Source organism: Molossus molossus, unplaced genomic scaffold, assembly GCF_014108415.1.
Source record: "Molossus molossus isolate mMolMol1 unplaced genomic scaffold, mMolMol1.p scaffold_m16_p_19, whole genome shotgun sequence".
In the NCBI taxonomy this organism is placed as follows: Eukaryota; Metazoa; Chordata; class Mammalia; order Chiroptera; family Molossidae; genus Molossus; species Molossus molossus.
The window spans coordinates 27,758,090-27,774,044 of NW_023425354.1; the positions used below are offsets into that span (position 1 = coordinate 27,758,090).

Genomic DNA, 15,955 nt, shown 5'->3' on the forward strand with positions numbered 1-15,955 from the left:
CCCCGGGGGCAAGGCCTTCCTGGTCACCTGGGAACATCGGTCCAACGGGACAGACCTGACCCTAAACGGAGGCACCGGAGTCCGGAACTAAGCTGGGGGTCTTACAGGGAGAGAGGGTGAGGAGCATACATTATTGGGAAACCAGAAGGGGTTGACAGATGAGGGGTGTGGGCCTCTTGGACAGGCGCCGGGTAACAAGGGAGATGGGTCGGAACTCTCGGTAGGGCAGGGCCCTCGGAGCCTGCAGGTCGGAGCCTGCCTGCTGAGTCCTAAGCCTGGAGCTTGGGGAGAAATGGTGCCTCCGTGTCACATCGCACATCGAGTGTTCGTGGGGTGCTGGGCTTCCCGAACTTGACTACAGTGCCTTCCCTGAGTGTCTGTTTTCATATGTTGGGACAGAGGCTCCCTAGGACTGATTTTTGGCCAGGATGGTAGAGAGGTGGCATGAGAGACACTCATCTCCACCTCTCCTCAGATGACATCGGGGAGCCCTGACACCCCATGTTCCTGTGACTGCTTTGTCTCCGTGCCCCCAGCCTCGGCCATCCCAGCTGTGATATTTGCCAAGAACTCAGACCGACCCCGGGATGAGGTGCAGGAGGTGGTGTTTGTACCAGCAGGCACTCATGCCCCTGGCAGCAGGCTCCAGGTGGGTTAGGCCTAATGGGGTGCCAGGAGGTGACAGATGCAGGCATTCTACTAAGACCTTTCTCCTCTCTGCACCGCACACCTGGGAAGCCTCCAGATGTGGGAAGAGCATGAGCTTCAACCAACCTGGACCTAGCCTATTATTTAATCTCTGTCATCCTCAGTTTCCTCATCTGTAAAATTGAAATGATAAGACCTTCCTCTAAGGGCTGTGTAAGTGGACTGGCACAGTGCCAGCACTTCATAGGTACCTCCACCTCTCCGAGTGACTCTCCCTTTCTCCTCCCTTGCCTGTAGTGCACCTATATTGAGGTGGAACAGGTGTCGAAGACCCGTGCTGTGATCCTAAGCCGCCCTTCTTGGCTGTGGGGGGCTGAAATGGGTGCCAACGATCATGGTGTTTGCATTGGCAACGAGGCTGTGTGGACCAAGGAGCCAGTTGGGGAGGGAGAAGCCCTGCTGGGCATGGATCTACTCAGGTGCGACCCCTGCCCTCCCTTATCTCCTCAACACACCAGAAGTGTAGGGGCTGAGAACTGGCCCAGGCCATCCTCCCCTCCTCCAAGCCTGGTTCACAAGGGCCTCCTCCTTTATGCCCACCTTGCCTTGGTGTCATCACCAGGAGGTTGTCCCTGTCCCTCATCTCTCCTGGCTTCATCTCCACAACCTGTTAAGAAGTTCTCCAGTGTGGCCACCTCTGGGCCTCTCCTGACCCAGAAATAGGGTAGTGGTTTTAAATTTCTTTTCAATAGAGGTTAAATGTTTTTCGGTTGAAATCTCATGTAAAGCCCTGATTTATAAAATCAATAAAAGTGGAGCATCTCTGATTGAAGTGAGGTTGTGGGGCTCAGGGCACTTCTGAGACTGTTTGGGGCCTTTCCATGACAGGAACAGTGTGAAAACCACTGGCACAATTGTGCAATGTTGGCAGATTTCTATGGGACTCGGGCCTGACACCAAACCTCCTTAGGCGTCTTCTGTCCGCTGGAGCTTCTGCCACCAGCCACTGATACCTCATCACCCTTCTGTTCCCTGGACCTCTTTCTGTGCCAGGCTGGCTTTGGAACGGAGCAGCTCAGCCCAGGAGGCCTTGCACGTGATCACAGGCTTGCTGGAGCGCTATGGGCAGGGGGGCAGCTGCCGGGAGGACTCCACGTCATTCTGCTACCACAACACCTTCCTGCTGGCTGACCGAACTGAGGCATGGGTGCTGGAGACGGCGGGGAGGCTGTGGGCTGCACAGAGGATCCAGGGTGAGCGGCCTGGTGCTGGGGCCTGCCTCCTAGAGATGTTCCCTTTTGCCAGCCTTGGAAGGGAGTGGGACAGATGGTGGTGGCAGGGGGTGGGGGGCAATCCAGCTGTAACCCTCTTGTGTGGTGGGGCCATCTAGAGAGATGGAAAATGAGCCTACTGGGGAACTTACCCTCCCCCTTCAGTTGGTTAAGTCCTCTTGTGCTCCAACCTGCTGCTCCCTCTGAGGAATCTTCCTGGACTCCCTGGTGGTCAGTTTTCCCTCTTATATGCGAGCTGGTGCCTCATCACATTCATCACAGGTCCCAAGCTCACGTTTCTGTGATTGTTTTGTCTGTTTCCCTCTCCATGAGGGTAGGTCTGTTCTCTTCACTGTTGTGTTCTCAGCACATAGCCAAGCACCTGGCACAGAATATGTGCTTCATAATGAATGAGCCATCCCCCTTCTCCTCCACAGAGGGGGCCCGCAATATCTCCAACCAGCTGAGCATTGGCACAGACATCTCAGCCGAACACCCAGAGCTTCGGACACACTCCCAGGCCCAGGGCTGGTGGGGTGGCCAGGGCACCTTTGACTTTGCTCAGGTCTTCTCCCTGACCCAGCAGCCAGTGCGCATGGAGGCTGCCAAGGCCCGCTTCCAGGCTGGGCGGGAGCTGCTGCAGCGACAGCAAGGTCAGAGAGTGAACGGGGGTGAAGGCCAGGAGGGCCACCGCGCTGCCAGCCTCTCTCCCCTCCTGTAGCTTTGTGGGGGGGCTTGTTCTGAGGCCCAAGGTTCCCCTTCTGCCCTGGGGCCCCTTACCCTGTCCTACTTGGCAGGGAGCATCACAGCAGAAGTGATGATGGACATTCTCAGAAACAAGGAGAGTGGGATCTGTATGGACTCTGGAGGCTTCCGCACCACGGCCAGCATGGTGTCCATCCTGCCCCAGGATCCCACACAGCCCTGCGTCCACTTCCTCACGGCCACGCCAGACCCCTCCAGGTGAGAGGAATGGAGCTGGGGAAGGATGGGGAGAGTGAGCTGGGCAGGGGAAATCAAAGGATGCAATAACCCTCCGTCCTTCCATCTGCTCCATTAGGTCGGTGTTCAAACCTTTCATCTTTGGGGAGGGAGTGGCTCAGGCCCCCCAGGTGCTGTCTCCCACATTTGGAACACAGGACCCTGTCTGGACTGTGCCCCGATTCCAGACTCAGGTGGATCGCCGGCACAGTCTCTACCGCGGACACCAGGAGGCCCTGGGACTGATGGAGAGTGAGCAGGTAACCCTAGGGAGTAGGGGCTTCCTTGGGGTACAGCTCATCTCCTCGACACCCAACTGGGTTCTGGAAATATGAGGGGACTTGGGAGTGGAGAGACTCCTGGGCTGGGAAGAGAGGTCTCTCTCTTCAGAGCCAGCTGCCCAGGAGAATGTCCGGTCATCTGTCCTTCCTCCTGCTGTGCGAGACAGAAGACGCGTCCCTCTTAATTGGGAGGGAAGCCTGCCCTGGGGACTCATCTCTGCTTTTCCCGGACAGGACCAGGGGCAGCAGCTGCGGCAGAAGCAGCAGGATCTGGAGCAGGAAGGCCTGGAGGCTGTGAGGAGGCTGCTGGCTGGGGAGTGGGCCCCACCCCCACAGGAGCTGGGTGGCCTCTTCCAGGCCTTTGTGAAGAGGGAGAGCCAAGTGTACGCCTGAGCTCCACAATGCCTCTGGGCCTGGCGGCTGGGGCCAGACCCCTGGGGTAATGGGATCAGAGCAATACCTTCATGCTCCTTGTTCTGGGTGGCTGGCTCGGCCTTGTCTTAATAAATATGTTTTATTTCTTATGTGTTTTACTGATTGCTTCCCTTGAGATGCCCCCAGTGACATGAACAACATATTTAGGGCCTGGAGACACTTTATTGGGTCTGCCACAGGGGAGGGCTGTGCGTGGGGAGCCCACTCTGCTCTTGTTCTTGCCCAGTCCTGTTCCTGTGGCTTTGCTGACAGGGGAGGGCTGCACTTCACTTCTTGATTTTTCTGGTCATAGTTTTGGTGGTGCTGGGGGCCCTAGCCACAGAGGCCTTGGGGGCTCCAGCTGCTCTGACTGCCTTCCTTGCCTGGACAGTGTTTTGGGGGCCCCTGCAAATCGGAGGGCACAATTTGGTAGTGGCAGAGGAGGCTTGTGGCAAGGAGGCAGACTCATGGGGTGTCTCCTTCCCCTGCCTGGGAGTGACGGAAGGGCTGCTGTCCCCATCCAGGGACCTCCTGGGCAGCTGGGGGAGCTCCGTGAGGGTGGGCTGTGTCTCCATTCTCAGACGGTGCTCCGTCAGGGCTGCCTGCTGTCTGTGCTCCTTGTGCCTGCTCATGTCCTGTTCCAGCTCCTTGAGGAAGCCTGCGAGGGCCAGGATGGTGGGTGCTGGATGGAGCCTGGGCTCAGCAGGAGGGCCCTGAGGGAGAAGGTCTCCGGCTGACCTGAGAAACTGCCATCCCTAATGGGGAGGAGCCTGAGGCTGGGGCAGGGAGGGCGAGTCACCTGTGTGCTCAAGCTGACATCTGGCCCTGGCTATACTGTCCTTCTCTGGGCCTCCTCTGGCCCAGATGCTGATTTGGGCTTGGGGCTACTTCCCCAGACACCGCTGCCACCTTAGCTTCCCCCAGACCCCACAGGGCAGGGGTGAGTTGTAGGGAGGCTGCAAGTCTTGGAAAGTAGGGTCACCTCGCTCTGAGCAGAATGGGCCACTCAGCTCTGGGAACTCTTCATCCGAGGCTTTATCCTCGTCATCCGAGTCCCAGCGCTCCAACACAGGCTGCTTGTCCAGGTCCATGAGCAGCGGCAGGGCTCCTGTCACCAGTTCCCTGCAGGGCAGAAGCAGGTGACGCTCGAGGGCACCCCCGGGTGTGGAGCTTGGGAGGTTGTACACACGGCAACAGCACCCACATCAGGGGGAATGGTGGCTCACGAGCGTGAAGTCCCCGAAGGGCTAAGGGCTGGTTCCGTGCGGAGTTATGGGGGTGAAAGGGAAAAAAGGACCGACTTGAGCTGGGGTGCAGGAGGAGAAGGTACCATGGACCGGGACTCCAGGTTTGCAGGCTGAGAGGAAGCCTACGTGGAGTTAGGAGGAGGAGCTCGGCCATTTCCTCCCTCCTTCAATTCCTCCTCACCTGTAGCCTTCCTGGCTGGTGCAGCTGTTTCCAGTCAGGTTGAGGATGAGAAGGCTCTGGGGGAATTCATCTGCTCGCACCAAAGCGGGGGAGGGGATAAAATGCTCATACCCACCTTCCAGCCCAAAGCCACTGCCTCTCTGCACAGCCCCTGGATCCCCTGAAGGATGTACTGTCAATGCAAGTCCGGGGAGACGGGCAGAGAGGAGGGAGGGCCCCGCACAAGACTGATTCTAGGAGCCAGGGTGAGGGCATTCCTACCCAGTTTCAGTTTTTCTATCAGGTTCTCAGAAAGGTCCAGAAACTGGAGGTATGGGAGGTCACGGAGGTTTTCCACCTGCCTGATTCGGTTTCCTGCTAGAGACAGGAAGCTATAGGGGAAGAGAGAGGTACAGAGAAAGAGCTGAATCATAGAACAGCTGCAGGAAAGGAAGAGGGCATCAGGCCCTCAGGCCCCTGGCTAAGCAGCTGGATGACAAGTAGGGACACAAGGCCTTCTGGGGTGAAGGAAATAGAGCTAGGCTTGCTGGATTTTCAACTGACAAGAAGCCAGGCTTGGAGAGATCTGAACCAGTTCCTTGGGTGTGTTACCAGGTTTCCTCCCCTTTCTTGTTTCTTCTGCTCACCCCCAACCCACCCGAGTCCTGGCACCACATACCGCAAGGAGGGGACGCAGGCCAGGTTCTCAATTCGCTGGATCTTATTCTGCAAGGAGAAACCAAGGTGGGAAACCAACCTGAGGTCAGCTGGGTGGGAGACTCTTTAAAGGGACAAAAACCCCAAGACCATTTCTACTCATGCAACAGGAGATATGGCACTTGGGAGTGAAGGCCCAGTCACTGAACTCTTTGTCACAACCTTGGGATGATTTGTTTTCTTCAGGTGGATGGTTAAGGGTATACATTTGGGGCTGGCTAAAATTGATTAACATATACACTGATCACCCCACAACCAAAGACTGACCTGGAAATCAGAGAAGGAAACCAAGGCACCACAGGGAAATGGAAAAGGCCTTGGTGAGGGCTTGCATACACGAAGGGAACAATGAACATATATTGCCTTCTTCAGGGATCTGAGTATATTCAATCTGGGGGAGGCTGAAGGTCAACCAACCGTCCACCATCCCCACCACCACTGACAGCCTTCAAGTTTCTGAAGGACACAGAAGAATCTTCTTGGTTCCCTCTTCCTCTTCTTCAAAACAGGGAAAGAGCTTGAGCTATATAACATGAAAGATTTAGGGTAGACACCAAGAAGAACTAGACCAAGAGAAGTGTCTGACAAAAAAACAGTGATTCAAGAACATGTTCAGGATCTCTGTTGGGAGGAATGGCCTTTCAATTCAGGAGAATTTCTGGCTCATCTGGGAATGGTTTCAATGAAGGTCTTCCTGCCTGAACACCAGGGAATGGGCAAGATGACCTGGTTGGCTCCTTTCAGATTAGACAGACTCGGCCCACAAGGAGCAAGTGGGGAGGAAGGAGAGGGGGTAAGAAGTTACCGCTTGCAGATAGAGGCTGTGAAGGTTCTGGAGGCTCTCTAGGTTTCTGATAGTGGTGATCCCCTCCCGGTCCAGGCGGACAGTCTGTAGTTCAGCAATGGTGTGAAACCTGGGAGAACAGTATGTAGGGTGGTGTAACAGAGTTCCACTTCTGTGTCTTAGCAGGGAAGAGGGGGATGAGAGAGGAAAGATTATGAGGAGGAGTGGATGGCTAAGTGACTTTGATTAGATATCAGGGACACTTTCTTTTTTCTTTTCTTATTTTAATCCTCACCCGAGGACATTTTTCCATTTTTTGTTCAGGTAGAGTGGGAGGGAGAGAGAGGAACAGAGAGAGAGAGAGAGAAACATCGGTGTGAAAGGGACACATCGAGTGGCTGCCACCCACACGACCAACCAGGGCCGGGGACAAACTGCAACCGAGGTACATGCCCTTAGCGGGAACCGAACCCGGGTCCCTCTGGACCGCAGGCTGACGCTCTAACTGCTGAGCCAAACTGGCCAGGGCTCAGGGACACTTTCTTGACTCATGAGGTGGTGTCCAAATCATGAAACTGGGTTGACTTGGAGACCTGGATCTCTGTCAGTAGCACTGGGTAGGATCAGAGTAATAGAGGAGTCAGGGCCCTTTAACTGGGGAACTCAGTGACATCAGCTTATAGTTCATGGGGAGACTCAAGAGGCAAAGGAAGCCTTCTTTGAGTCAGCTTGGATGGTGGAAGCAGGAGCGGGGACAGAGATGAGACAATCTTTGTAGGACGATTCTTCCTCACCTCCTTTTTTAGTGGTCCATGAAGGGAAAATCACTTGTTCCATCCACCTATTCACTAATTCCACAACATTTACTGAGTGCCCACTAGAGACAAATGAGAGAGTCCCTGCCCATCACTACTAGAGAAGGAGGCCAATCATCTGTGATACGTGGATGACAGCGCCCAGTACTAAGGGATCACATGGGCTGTATAGTGAGTCCGCAGTAGGGGAATCAGGAAATGCTTCCTGAAGGAGGTGACATATGAGTAGGAGTTAGCCAGGAAGCTGAGGAGAAAGCATTTCAAACTGAAGGAATAGTATGTGCTTATTCAGCCTTTCTCAAACTTTTATGTGCCCCCAAATTCCCTGGAAGTCTTGTTAAAAATGCAGATTCTGCCCTGGCCAGTTTGGCTCAGCGGTTGGAGTGTCGGCCTGTGGACTTAGAGAGTCCTGGGTTCGGTTCCCGCTAGGGTCACATAATAAAAATAAAAATGCAGATTCTGCCCTGGCCGGTTTGGCTCAGCGGTTAGAGCGTTGGCCTGTGGTCTGGAGAGACCCGGGTTCGGTTCCCGCTAAGGGCACGTACTTCGGTTGCAGTTTGTCCCCGGCCCTGGTCGGTCGTGTGGGTGGCAGCCACTCGATGTGTCCCTTTCACGTCGATGTTTCTCTCTCTCTCCCTCCCTCCCACTCTATCTGTACAAAAATTGCAAAAATGTCCTCGGGTGAGGATAAAAAAAAAAAAAAAAAAAAAAAAAATAAAAATAAAAATGCAGATTCTGATTCACTAGGTCTGGGGTGGGGCTGATTCTTCATTTCTAACAGGCTTCCAGGTAATGTTGACGCTACTGCCCCATTCCCCACACCAACCACTCTAAGTAGTAAGGTACTAAGGTATGAGAACATGGGGTCTTAGAGGAATTGCACACTTGTGGAGAATGACAAGAAATAAGGCTGAATGGGCAGCGAAGGTCAACTCATGCTAAGGTGTTTAGATTTTATTTTTGAAGGTAATATCAGGGAGTGATTGACCAGATCTGTCATTTCAAAGGTTCACTTTGGCAACAGTAGGGGGAGCCTGGACTAGGGTCATGAAGACTAATTAGGAATTTGTTGAGAGGTGATGACAGCTTTATCTAAGGCAGTTGAGTGGGCTGGTGGAAAAGAAATATAATTATTTTTAAGGAGGGAAAATCAATTGGACATTACCACTGATTGAATGTGTGGAGTAAGAGAGGGACAAGATTAGTTGACAAATCAGTACAGCGCAGGGAACTGGTCATCCCGGCTGTTTCAATATTCCAGCACCTTTATCTCTCCCTGTACTCACATCTTCTCTGACAGATCCTCATCCTCAGGGAAGGTCAAGTTCCGCTTAATGATAAGGGCTTCAGTAATGCACACGTCCCCTTCCTCTGGACTCTGGGCAAGCTTAGCTGTGAAAAGATGGGTTCAATGTTACAGCTCCTTATTCACCCTACTGTTACCTAACTGTTCTACCTACCATCCCATGTCCCTACTCACCTCCAGGCATGATATAAAGGCTGCTGGCCTGGGGCGGGATTGGAACGAAGAGCAGAGCAGTTTGGACAGTCCCAGGGGACGGCGGGATCCAGAATGGTATGAAGAGAAACGCTGAGACTTGGGGGACAAGGGAAAGGGGTTGAGTCGAAGCAAATTATTGAAGTGGGGTAGAAGACAAACGTGGGGCGTCTGGAATTTAAGGGTTGTAGTAGGGTTTTGCTGGCCGAAAACTCGGGAGGTTTGTGCAAGTGGACGCAGAAGAGCGGTTCTGCGGTTTAGCGTCGTTGCTAAGAGACCGACGCCCGGTGTGGCGTCCGGGAGGGCGGGCTTGCAGCGCATGCGTATTATTGCACCAGTCGGCGGATCCTCCCCCTGCTTCCGGGCCCAGGTCTCCCACAATCCTTAGCTCTTTCCGTTTTGCTCGGCTCCTGTCCGTTCTTCCCGTGGCAATGGCTGCGACCGTGGCTGGGACTCTGCGAGGCGGTCTCCTGCCCCAGGCGGGTAAGGAGCGGCTCAGATCCTCACGGAGTGTTACGGCCGGTGCTCTCTAATCCTCATCTCCCCTCCGCTACTACTGGGCCTCTCCCGTAATCTCTGACTCCAGACAGCTCCCAATGACCCCCCAGCCAGGTTGCCGGCCTCCTTCCCCAGTTTAATTCTCTGTGACTCCAGACTCTAGTAATAACCGCAAACAGCAACAGCGTCGGTCATAACCACAGTATCTATTGTCTACGCCCCAGTCTTGCATTCTTTGGGTTTCTCTAATTCACCTAGGTTTTGCTCGCCTCCAGTTTACTTTGCTTAGACCACTCCCCGCCCCGACCTTGGCACTCTGTCTCCTTAAGGTCTCAGCCTAAATGTCAGTTCCGTAGGCCTGCCCTTGCCACCCGCTGCAAAGCAGGATTCCCCTGTTAAATCTGTACCTTGCACCCTGCTTATCGTCTCCTTAGCACATCACAGTCTGTAATTTTGCATTTGTTTATTTATCTATTAGACTTAAAACTCCATAAGGGCAGAATGATGTTCATTCAGCATAAACAACAGGTGTCGTAAAGCTTAACATTATTAGACATGCAGTAGGTATTTGTTGAATGAATGATTCTGAGCACACAGTACAGGCCAGGTACAGTGATAAATGCTTTACATGTATTATCTCATTTAAATTGTAAAGTACCATATGAAGAGGAGTTCTCATCTCTTTACAGAAGAAACCCAAGTTTAGACCAGTCAAATGACTGGGCAAGGTCACAGCTAGTAAGTGGCAGAAGACAGATGAAAATCTGGTACCATCTGATCCAGAGCATGTGCTCTTAACAGTTAGGTATTGTGGCCCCTGTCAATAAAACCTCTCACCCCAAGAACTTTCCATGCTCTCTGACTGTTAGAGCAACCTTCTAGCAGATCCTTTCCCTGAGATATCATCCCAGTCTTGGGAAGGGCTGAAAGTGGGAAGCTCTAGCATGTATTCTTTGGTCCAGGATGAAGTGGGGGATAGGGGGTGGGGGGAGGGGGTGTCACTTTGGCTCAATAGTTTCAAATGGTTCCCTTGTCTTCTGAGGAGTGCTTTCTGGCAATTCCTGCAAACAAGACAAACAAAATGAGCAGAGGGAAGGGAGACTTGTTTGGGGGAGTTCCGAAGACTTTAACTCACCCACTCTTCCTTCAAATCATGGGAGAAGGCTTCAGAGCAATGCTTAGAGCAGTGGTTTTCAAACTCCAGTATGCATCAGCATCACCTGGAAGGCTTATTCAAACATTACTGGGCTCCACTCCAGACCTGATTCAGTAGGTCTAGGATGGGGCCTCAACTGGTATTTCTAAGAAGTTCCCAGGTGCTGCTGATGTTGGTTCGGGGTGGAGGCACACTTTGAGCACCACTGGTTTAGACCAGGGTTTGGCAAATTATGGCAGGGCTGGTCACCCATGTTTTATTGGAACTCAGCCACATCTCTTTGTGTATATATTATCTATGATTGCTTTCATGATACATTGGTAGCGTTGAGTAGTAGTGACAGAGGCTGTTTGGCCCTTAATTTTTTTTTTCCCTTTATTGATTTTAGAAAGAGAGGAAGGAGGAGGGAAAGAGAGATAGAAAGATCAATGAGAGAAAACATCTATTGGCCGCCTTCTGTATGCCCCCCACTGGGGATCAGGCCCACAACCTGGGCATGTGCCCTGACCAGGAATTGATCCAGCAACCTCTTGGTGCATGGGTCGATGCTCAACCACCGAGCCACACCGGCTGGGCTGTTTGGCTCTTAAACTTAATATTTAATATTTGGCCATTTAAGAAAAAGTTTATTCTTCCCTCCCTTTTTTAATGTGTTCAAAATTCTTTCTCTTTGGTTCTCATCTTTTTCCCCGTCTCTGTACATAAAGAAGTGCTGGAGAAATGGGAGCATCAAAGGATCAAGCAATTGGAGTAAGGTCAGCCATTAGAAGAGAAGGTTTGGGATTCAGGATTTCTAGCAGGAAATTCTTCATTCCACTCTTGCACTGAATCTAGCTCTGTGAGCCATGGTTTTCTCTGCCCAGAGGGTGGGCTTTTTCTCCATCTGGGGCAGACTAAGGCCTCCAAGAGGCTGCATCTCACTCATTGCCATTTCCCCTCCCAGGCCGGCTGCCCACCGTCCAGACTGTCCGCTGTGGTTCCAAGGCTGTTACCCGCCACCGTCGTGTGATGCACTATGAGAGGCAGAAACTGATGGCTGTGACTGAGTATATCCCCCCCAAACCTGCTGTCAATCCTAGATGCCTGACACCTCCTTCCAGGCCTTCCCAGGAGGTAAGGAGAAAACTGGGCATGTTACTTGGCAGTGGTAAGGTGATTAAAATGATCTTATATCCATGGCTATAGTGAAGTAGGATTCCAGGACACAATCATCCATATCATTACTTCCTCACTTGGACCCGATGGCCCAGATACTTTATTTATTTATTTTATTTTTTACCCTCACCTGAGAACATTTTTCCATTTTTTGTTCAGATAGAGTGGGAGGGAGGGGGAGAGAGAGAGAGAGAGAGAAACATCGATGTGAGAGAGACACATCGAGTGGCTGCCACCCACACAACCCAACCAGGGCCAGGGAACAAACTGCAACCAAGGTACGTGCCCTTAGCAGGAACCGAACCTCGGTCTCTCTGGATCACAGGCCGACGCTCTAATCACTGAGCAAAACCGGCCAGGGCTTGAAATGTTTTTAATTGATTTTTTTTTAGATAGAGAGATAGAAACATCCATGTGAGAGAAACATCAATCAGCTGCCTCCTGCACGCCCCCTAATGAGGATGGAGCCTGCAACCCCGGCTTGTGCTTTGACTGGGAATTGAACTGAGATCTCAGTCCATGGGACGATGCTCAATCCACTGAACCACACCAGCTGGCAATTTTAATTAATTTAAATATGAATAGGCACTTGTGGCTAGTGGCTACGGTATTGGATGGGGCAGATCTAGAATCTAGATTTAGCACAATAGCGAATGTTTCATTATTTTACCTTGTATGTATTAATATTTTCATGGAATTCTGTAAAAAGCACTATGACTTCAAAGTGCTCTACTATTTAAATAAATTTTAGTCTGGTCAGTGTGGCTCAGTGGTTGAGCGTCCACCCATGCACCAGGAGGTTGCCAGTTCAATTCCTAGTCAGGGCACATGCCCAGGTTGTGGGCCCGATCCCTAGTGGGGGGGCATGCAGGAGGCAGCCAATCGATGTTCTCTGTCATCGATGTTTCTATCTCCCTCCCTTCTCTTTTTCTGTGAAAATGTCTCTGTTTTGAATTAACACTGCAAAAGAGTTATCTTGTATTTATAATTAGTAAAGTAATTCAACATGAATACAGTGTTAGAGGGATAATTGAAGTAATTTTGATGTTATTGTCAAATAATGTTGACTGGGTCACACTGCTGCCCAGTTTGGGGGGACTCAGTGGTCTCAGGTTTGAAAAATACTACCCTAATGACTGCCATTATCTAATGAAAACAAAGTGTAGAATGGAAGATGGAACATGTCTCTGGGAGTCAAGGGCCCAGCTATCCTGCCTATACCCTGATCTTCCTCCACATTTGGGCATTACTGGAGGCCCAGCACTCATCCCTGGGGAGGGGAGGGAGAAGGAGAAGAGGCAGCTTATGTCCCCTTGGTCATCCCTTCCTGACTTCAGGAGACAGGCCTCATCCGGCTCCTCCGTCGGGAGATAGCAGCAGTTTTCCGAGACAACCGAATGATAGCTATCTGCCAGAATGTGGCTCTGAGTGCGGAGGACAAGCTTCTTATGCGACACCGGCTGCGGAAACACAATATCTTGATGAAAGTCTTCCCCAACCAGGTAGGGAGCTGCCGTGCTCATGTTCCCCCTCCCCTGCCCACTCAGACCCCAGCCTCTCTCCTCAGATGGGGCACTTCTGCCTCCTCCCCTCCACTAGCAACCCCCTAGTCTGGTGCCTAACTTGTGGTTAGGGGCTGAGGAGACCCTCTGGGTGTACCCTCAGCCTAATGTGGTCTGTGACCAAGGTGGGCAGCTCTTCCTCCCACTTGCCCCCAATAAACCTTTCTTTCCTGCTGTTCCAGGTCCTGAAGCCCTTTCTAGAGGATTCCAAGTACAAAAAATTGCTGCCCCTTTTTGTGGGGCACAACCTGCTGCTGGTCAGTGAAGAGCCCAAGGTCAAGGAGATGGTGCGAATCTTGAAGGGTGTGCCTTTCCTGCCGCTGTTAGGTGAGCAAGCTCCCCTGCCCATTGGGGGTGAGGCGAAGGGGCCCGAGTCAACAGCACCATTTGTTGAGGGCTGCCTGTGTCTTCTAACACCTGTGTTGGCTCCCTGCCCTGCATCACCTGCATGGGGGAAGATCAGAGAAGGCAGAGAGAACTCCACGGGGGAGGACATTCAGACATCTTGAGTCTAGCAATGGAGTGGTAAGAGCTAAAACCGATGTAGAGGAAGATACTTAAAACAAACAGCCCAAGTAAAGGGTACTGAGGAACAGGCAACAACGTTTTCCAGACTCCCCTGATACTAAGAATCCCTGGAGGTACTGAATAGGGATTTTATAGGTTTGTGTAGGAAGGGGCGTGCGCACGTGCACGCGCGCGCACACACACACACACACTTTGTGGTTCTTCAAGAACGTTTAGGAAACAGTGACTTAGTGGAGGTCAGGCCAGGTGAATGCTTAATGTAAGGATTTTCTAGAGAAGAGTTAGGAAATGGGGAAGGGGATCAGCCCCAAACACAGTGGGAGTTGGTTGGGGCACAAGTGGGAACCAGATGGGGGAAGGCCAGGAGGTGGAGAAGGGTAAGGGAGAACAATTTCTAGGGTTGGAATGTTCTTTTCAGAGGAGAAAGGCATTTGCGAGGAGTCCATCTAACCCTGTGTTTTCCAGGTGGCTGCATTGATGACACCATCCTCAGCAGGCAAGGCTTCATCAACTACTCCAAGCTTCCCAGCCTGGCCCTGGCGCAGGGGGAGCTGGTAGGAGCGCTCACCCTCCTCATGGCCCAGACCCACTCCCTGCTTCAGCACCAGCCCCTCCAACTGACTGCCCTGTTGGATCAGTATGTCAGACAGCAAGATGAGGGGCACTCAGTTTTGCCAGCCAGTGGGCAGCCCAATCCTCCTGACCCTGTTTTGGACTCATAATCAGCCCGTTGTACCCAGCCTGCCCATAAATGCACCCTGCCACCTGGGCTGTGCTATCCTTCTGGAGATGTGGAAGAACTTGGCGGGGGGTTGACATGTGTCGCCTGGCTTCTGCTGACAATGACCTCAGATGAAGCACGAGTTTATTTCAGAATGGAGGCTTTTAATCACTGTCTTTGCCCTTAATTTTTCCAACTTGGGACGTGACAAGAGCAGAGTCTCATCTCTCCAGGTTCAAGGCAGAGAAGCTGAACATTTAAGGGTATTGCCCTCGGCCTTGTGTTCACTGTCCTTTGCACATGCCTTCCCAGCCTGTCGCCTTGTCAGAATAGCTTAACTGCACAACTGTGTGAAGATTGGCTTCTGTTGAGAGCCTGTTGTGCCAGATTGCACGCTAACCACTTTCTAGGTATTAGTTCTTTTATTTCTCAGCAGAGAAATCAAAGAGCCTGGCCCAAGGTCGTGCAGTTGGTAAGTGGCAGGACAGGGACTTGAACCAGGCTCTCTTTGCTCTGAAGACCATGCTCTGGATTTCTGCACTAGAATGTCTTCATTAAGGGCCCAGGTGGGCTTGGATGTTAATTCTCCACCCTTGGGATGTGCCATGTTGTGGAAAGGTTGGGAATACAGCTTTATGATGAAAAGAAAGGTATTTTACTTGGTCTGTTTCACTGTTTTTTAAAAGCTTATCCTCCCTATCGACATATCCTCAGGGTCATCTCTTACTTTCACTTCCATTCCTAGAAAATCCCTCCTCTTCCCGTGTCCAAGCCTGTCCCTGCTCCCACAAATGACATCTCTTACATGCTTGTCCTTTTGTTTTTGTTTTATTTTATTTTTTCTTTATTGATGTTAGAGAGGAAGGGAGAAGGGAGAGAGATAGAAACATTGATGAGAGAGAATATCAGTTGACTGCCTCCTACATGTCCCTCACTGGGGATCAGGCCCACAACCTGGACATGTGCCCTGACCGGGAATCGAACCGGCGACCTCTTGGTGCATGGGTCAGTGCTCAACCACTGAGCCACACTGGTCGGGCCATGCTTATCCTTTTGAAGGTGGCTGCCGGTTTTACCCAGTAGTCAACATGTCTCAGGTGGTTCTGAGCAAAGGAGCTGGGGGAAACCCAGATTCTGTAGAGAAGGGGGGATTTAGGGTGTCTTAAGTAGAAGGCCTCATCTAAGTCTTGGGGAACAAAAGTTCCTAGTGAAGGAGAGGATGTTTAACTAGAAGCCTAGCCTTGCCCTTGGAGCATGTTCTGGGTGCACACGGGTGATGTGGGGAGAATGGCTGCTGACACCCCTCCTGGGCTTGGAGCAGTGCCACTGCTTCCCGATTTCCGGGCAGGCCGCGCTCTGGCAGAGGTGATCTGCCGCAGCTTTTCTGTGGCCTAGTCTAGGACCAGCTGCCCACAGTGTCCAGCTCTGTGCTGGGCACGAAGGATGCTCAATCAACGTGAAATGAATTAAAAGGCCCCTGAGGCTCCTGGATGCCAGACCTGGTCTGGCCAGTGCTGCC

General features: G+C 52.0%; 3 protein-coding genes across 5 annotated transcripts; 2 read left to right on the top strand and 1 right to left on the bottom strand.

Moving 5' to 3' along the window:
* Positions 1 to 3,702, top strand: SCRN2 (secernin 2). Its single transcript, XM_036268793.1, has 8 exons — positions 1 to 116; positions 476 to 649; positions 946 to 1,127; positions 1,702 to 1,901; positions 2,357 to 2,572; positions 2,717 to 2,882; positions 2,980 to 3,160; positions 3,416 to 3,702. Exons 2-8 carry the CDS (start codon positions 476 to 478, stop codon positions 3,572 to 3,574), a joined length of 1,278 nt encoding a protein of 425 aa, XP_036124686.1. The 5' UTR covers positions 1 to 116; the 3' UTR covers positions 3,575 to 3,702.
* A 126-nt stretch (positions 3,703 to 3,828) lies between these two features.
* Positions 3,829 to 8,808, bottom strand: LRRC46 (leucine rich repeat containing 46). The gene is made up of 8 exons (XM_036268413.1): positions 8,799 to 8,808; positions 8,605 to 8,710; positions 6,525 to 6,633; positions 5,682 to 5,728; positions 5,285 to 5,394; positions 5,024 to 5,093; positions 4,578 to 4,717; positions 3,829 to 4,253 (listed from the first exon to the last, which is right to left on the bottom strand). The coding sequence occupies exons 1-8, from the start codon at positions 8,806 to 8,808 to the stop codon at positions 3,883 to 3,885; spliced, it is 963 nt and encodes a 320-aa protein (XP_036124306.1). The 3' UTR covers positions 3,829 to 3,882.
* Positions 8,809 to 9,234: 426 nt separating this feature from the next.
* Positions 9,235 to 15,080, top strand: MRPL10 (mitochondrial ribosomal protein L10). 3 transcript variants are annotated; one of them, XM_036268918.1, is made up of 5 exons: positions 9,235 to 9,299; positions 11,414 to 11,583; positions 12,963 to 13,127; positions 13,370 to 13,514; positions 14,181 to 15,080. In XM_036268918.1, exons 1-5 carry the CDS (start codon positions 9,248 to 9,250, stop codon positions 14,435 to 14,437), a joined length of 789 nt encoding a protein of 262 aa, XP_036124811.1. In that variant the 5' UTR covers positions 9,235 to 9,247; the 3' UTR covers positions 14,438 to 15,080. The 3 variants fall into 3 exon arrangements, with proteins under 3 accessions (XP_036124811.1, XP_036124812.1, XP_036124813.1); XM_036268919.1 differs by lacking the exon at positions 9,235 to 9,299 and adding an exon at positions 11,182 to 11,225; XM_036268920.1 differs by lacking the exon at positions 9,235 to 9,299 and adding an exon at positions 11,221 to 11,308.
* Positions 15,081 to 15,955: the final 875 nt, after the last annotated feature.

Excerpts from the sequence above, each read along its gene's own strand:
- LRRC46 (XM_036268413.1), bottom strand. Across the intron at positions 6,634-8,604 it reads GAGGATCTGTCAGAGAAGAT|GTTTCACACCATTGCTGAAC; the intron begins GTGAGTACAGGG and ends CTGTTCTCCCAG. Across the intron at positions 4,718-5,023 it reads ACCAGCCAGGAAGGCTACAG|GGAACTGGTGACAGGAGCCC; the intron begins GTGAGGAGGAAT and ends TCTGCCCTGCAG.
- MRPL10 (XM_036268918.1), top strand. The coding sequence starts at position 9,248 with ATGGCTGCGACCGTGGCTGGGACTCTGCGAGGCGGTCTCCTGCCCCAG. Across the intron at positions 11,584-12,962 it reads CTTCCAGGCCTTCCCAGGAG|GAGACAGGCCTCATCCGGCT; the intron begins GTAAGGAGAAAA and ends TCCTGACTTCAG. Across the intron at positions 13,128-13,369 it reads TGAAAGTCTTCCCCAACCAG|GTCCTGAAGCCCTTTCTAGA; the intron begins GTAGGGAGCTGC and ends CTGCTGTTCCAG.
- SCRN2 (XM_036268793.1), top strand. The coding sequence starts at position 476 with ATGACATCGGGGAGCCCTGACACCCCATGTTCCTGTGACTGCTTTGTC. Across the intron at positions 650-945 it reads CCCCTGGCAGCAGGCTCCAG|TGCACCTATATTGAGGTGGA; the intron begins GTGGGTTAGGCC and ends CCTTGCCTGTAG. Across the intron at positions 2,573-2,716 it reads GCTGCTGCAGCGACAGCAAG|GGAGCATCACAGCAGAAGTG; the intron begins GTCAGAGAGTGA and ends CCTACTTGGCAG.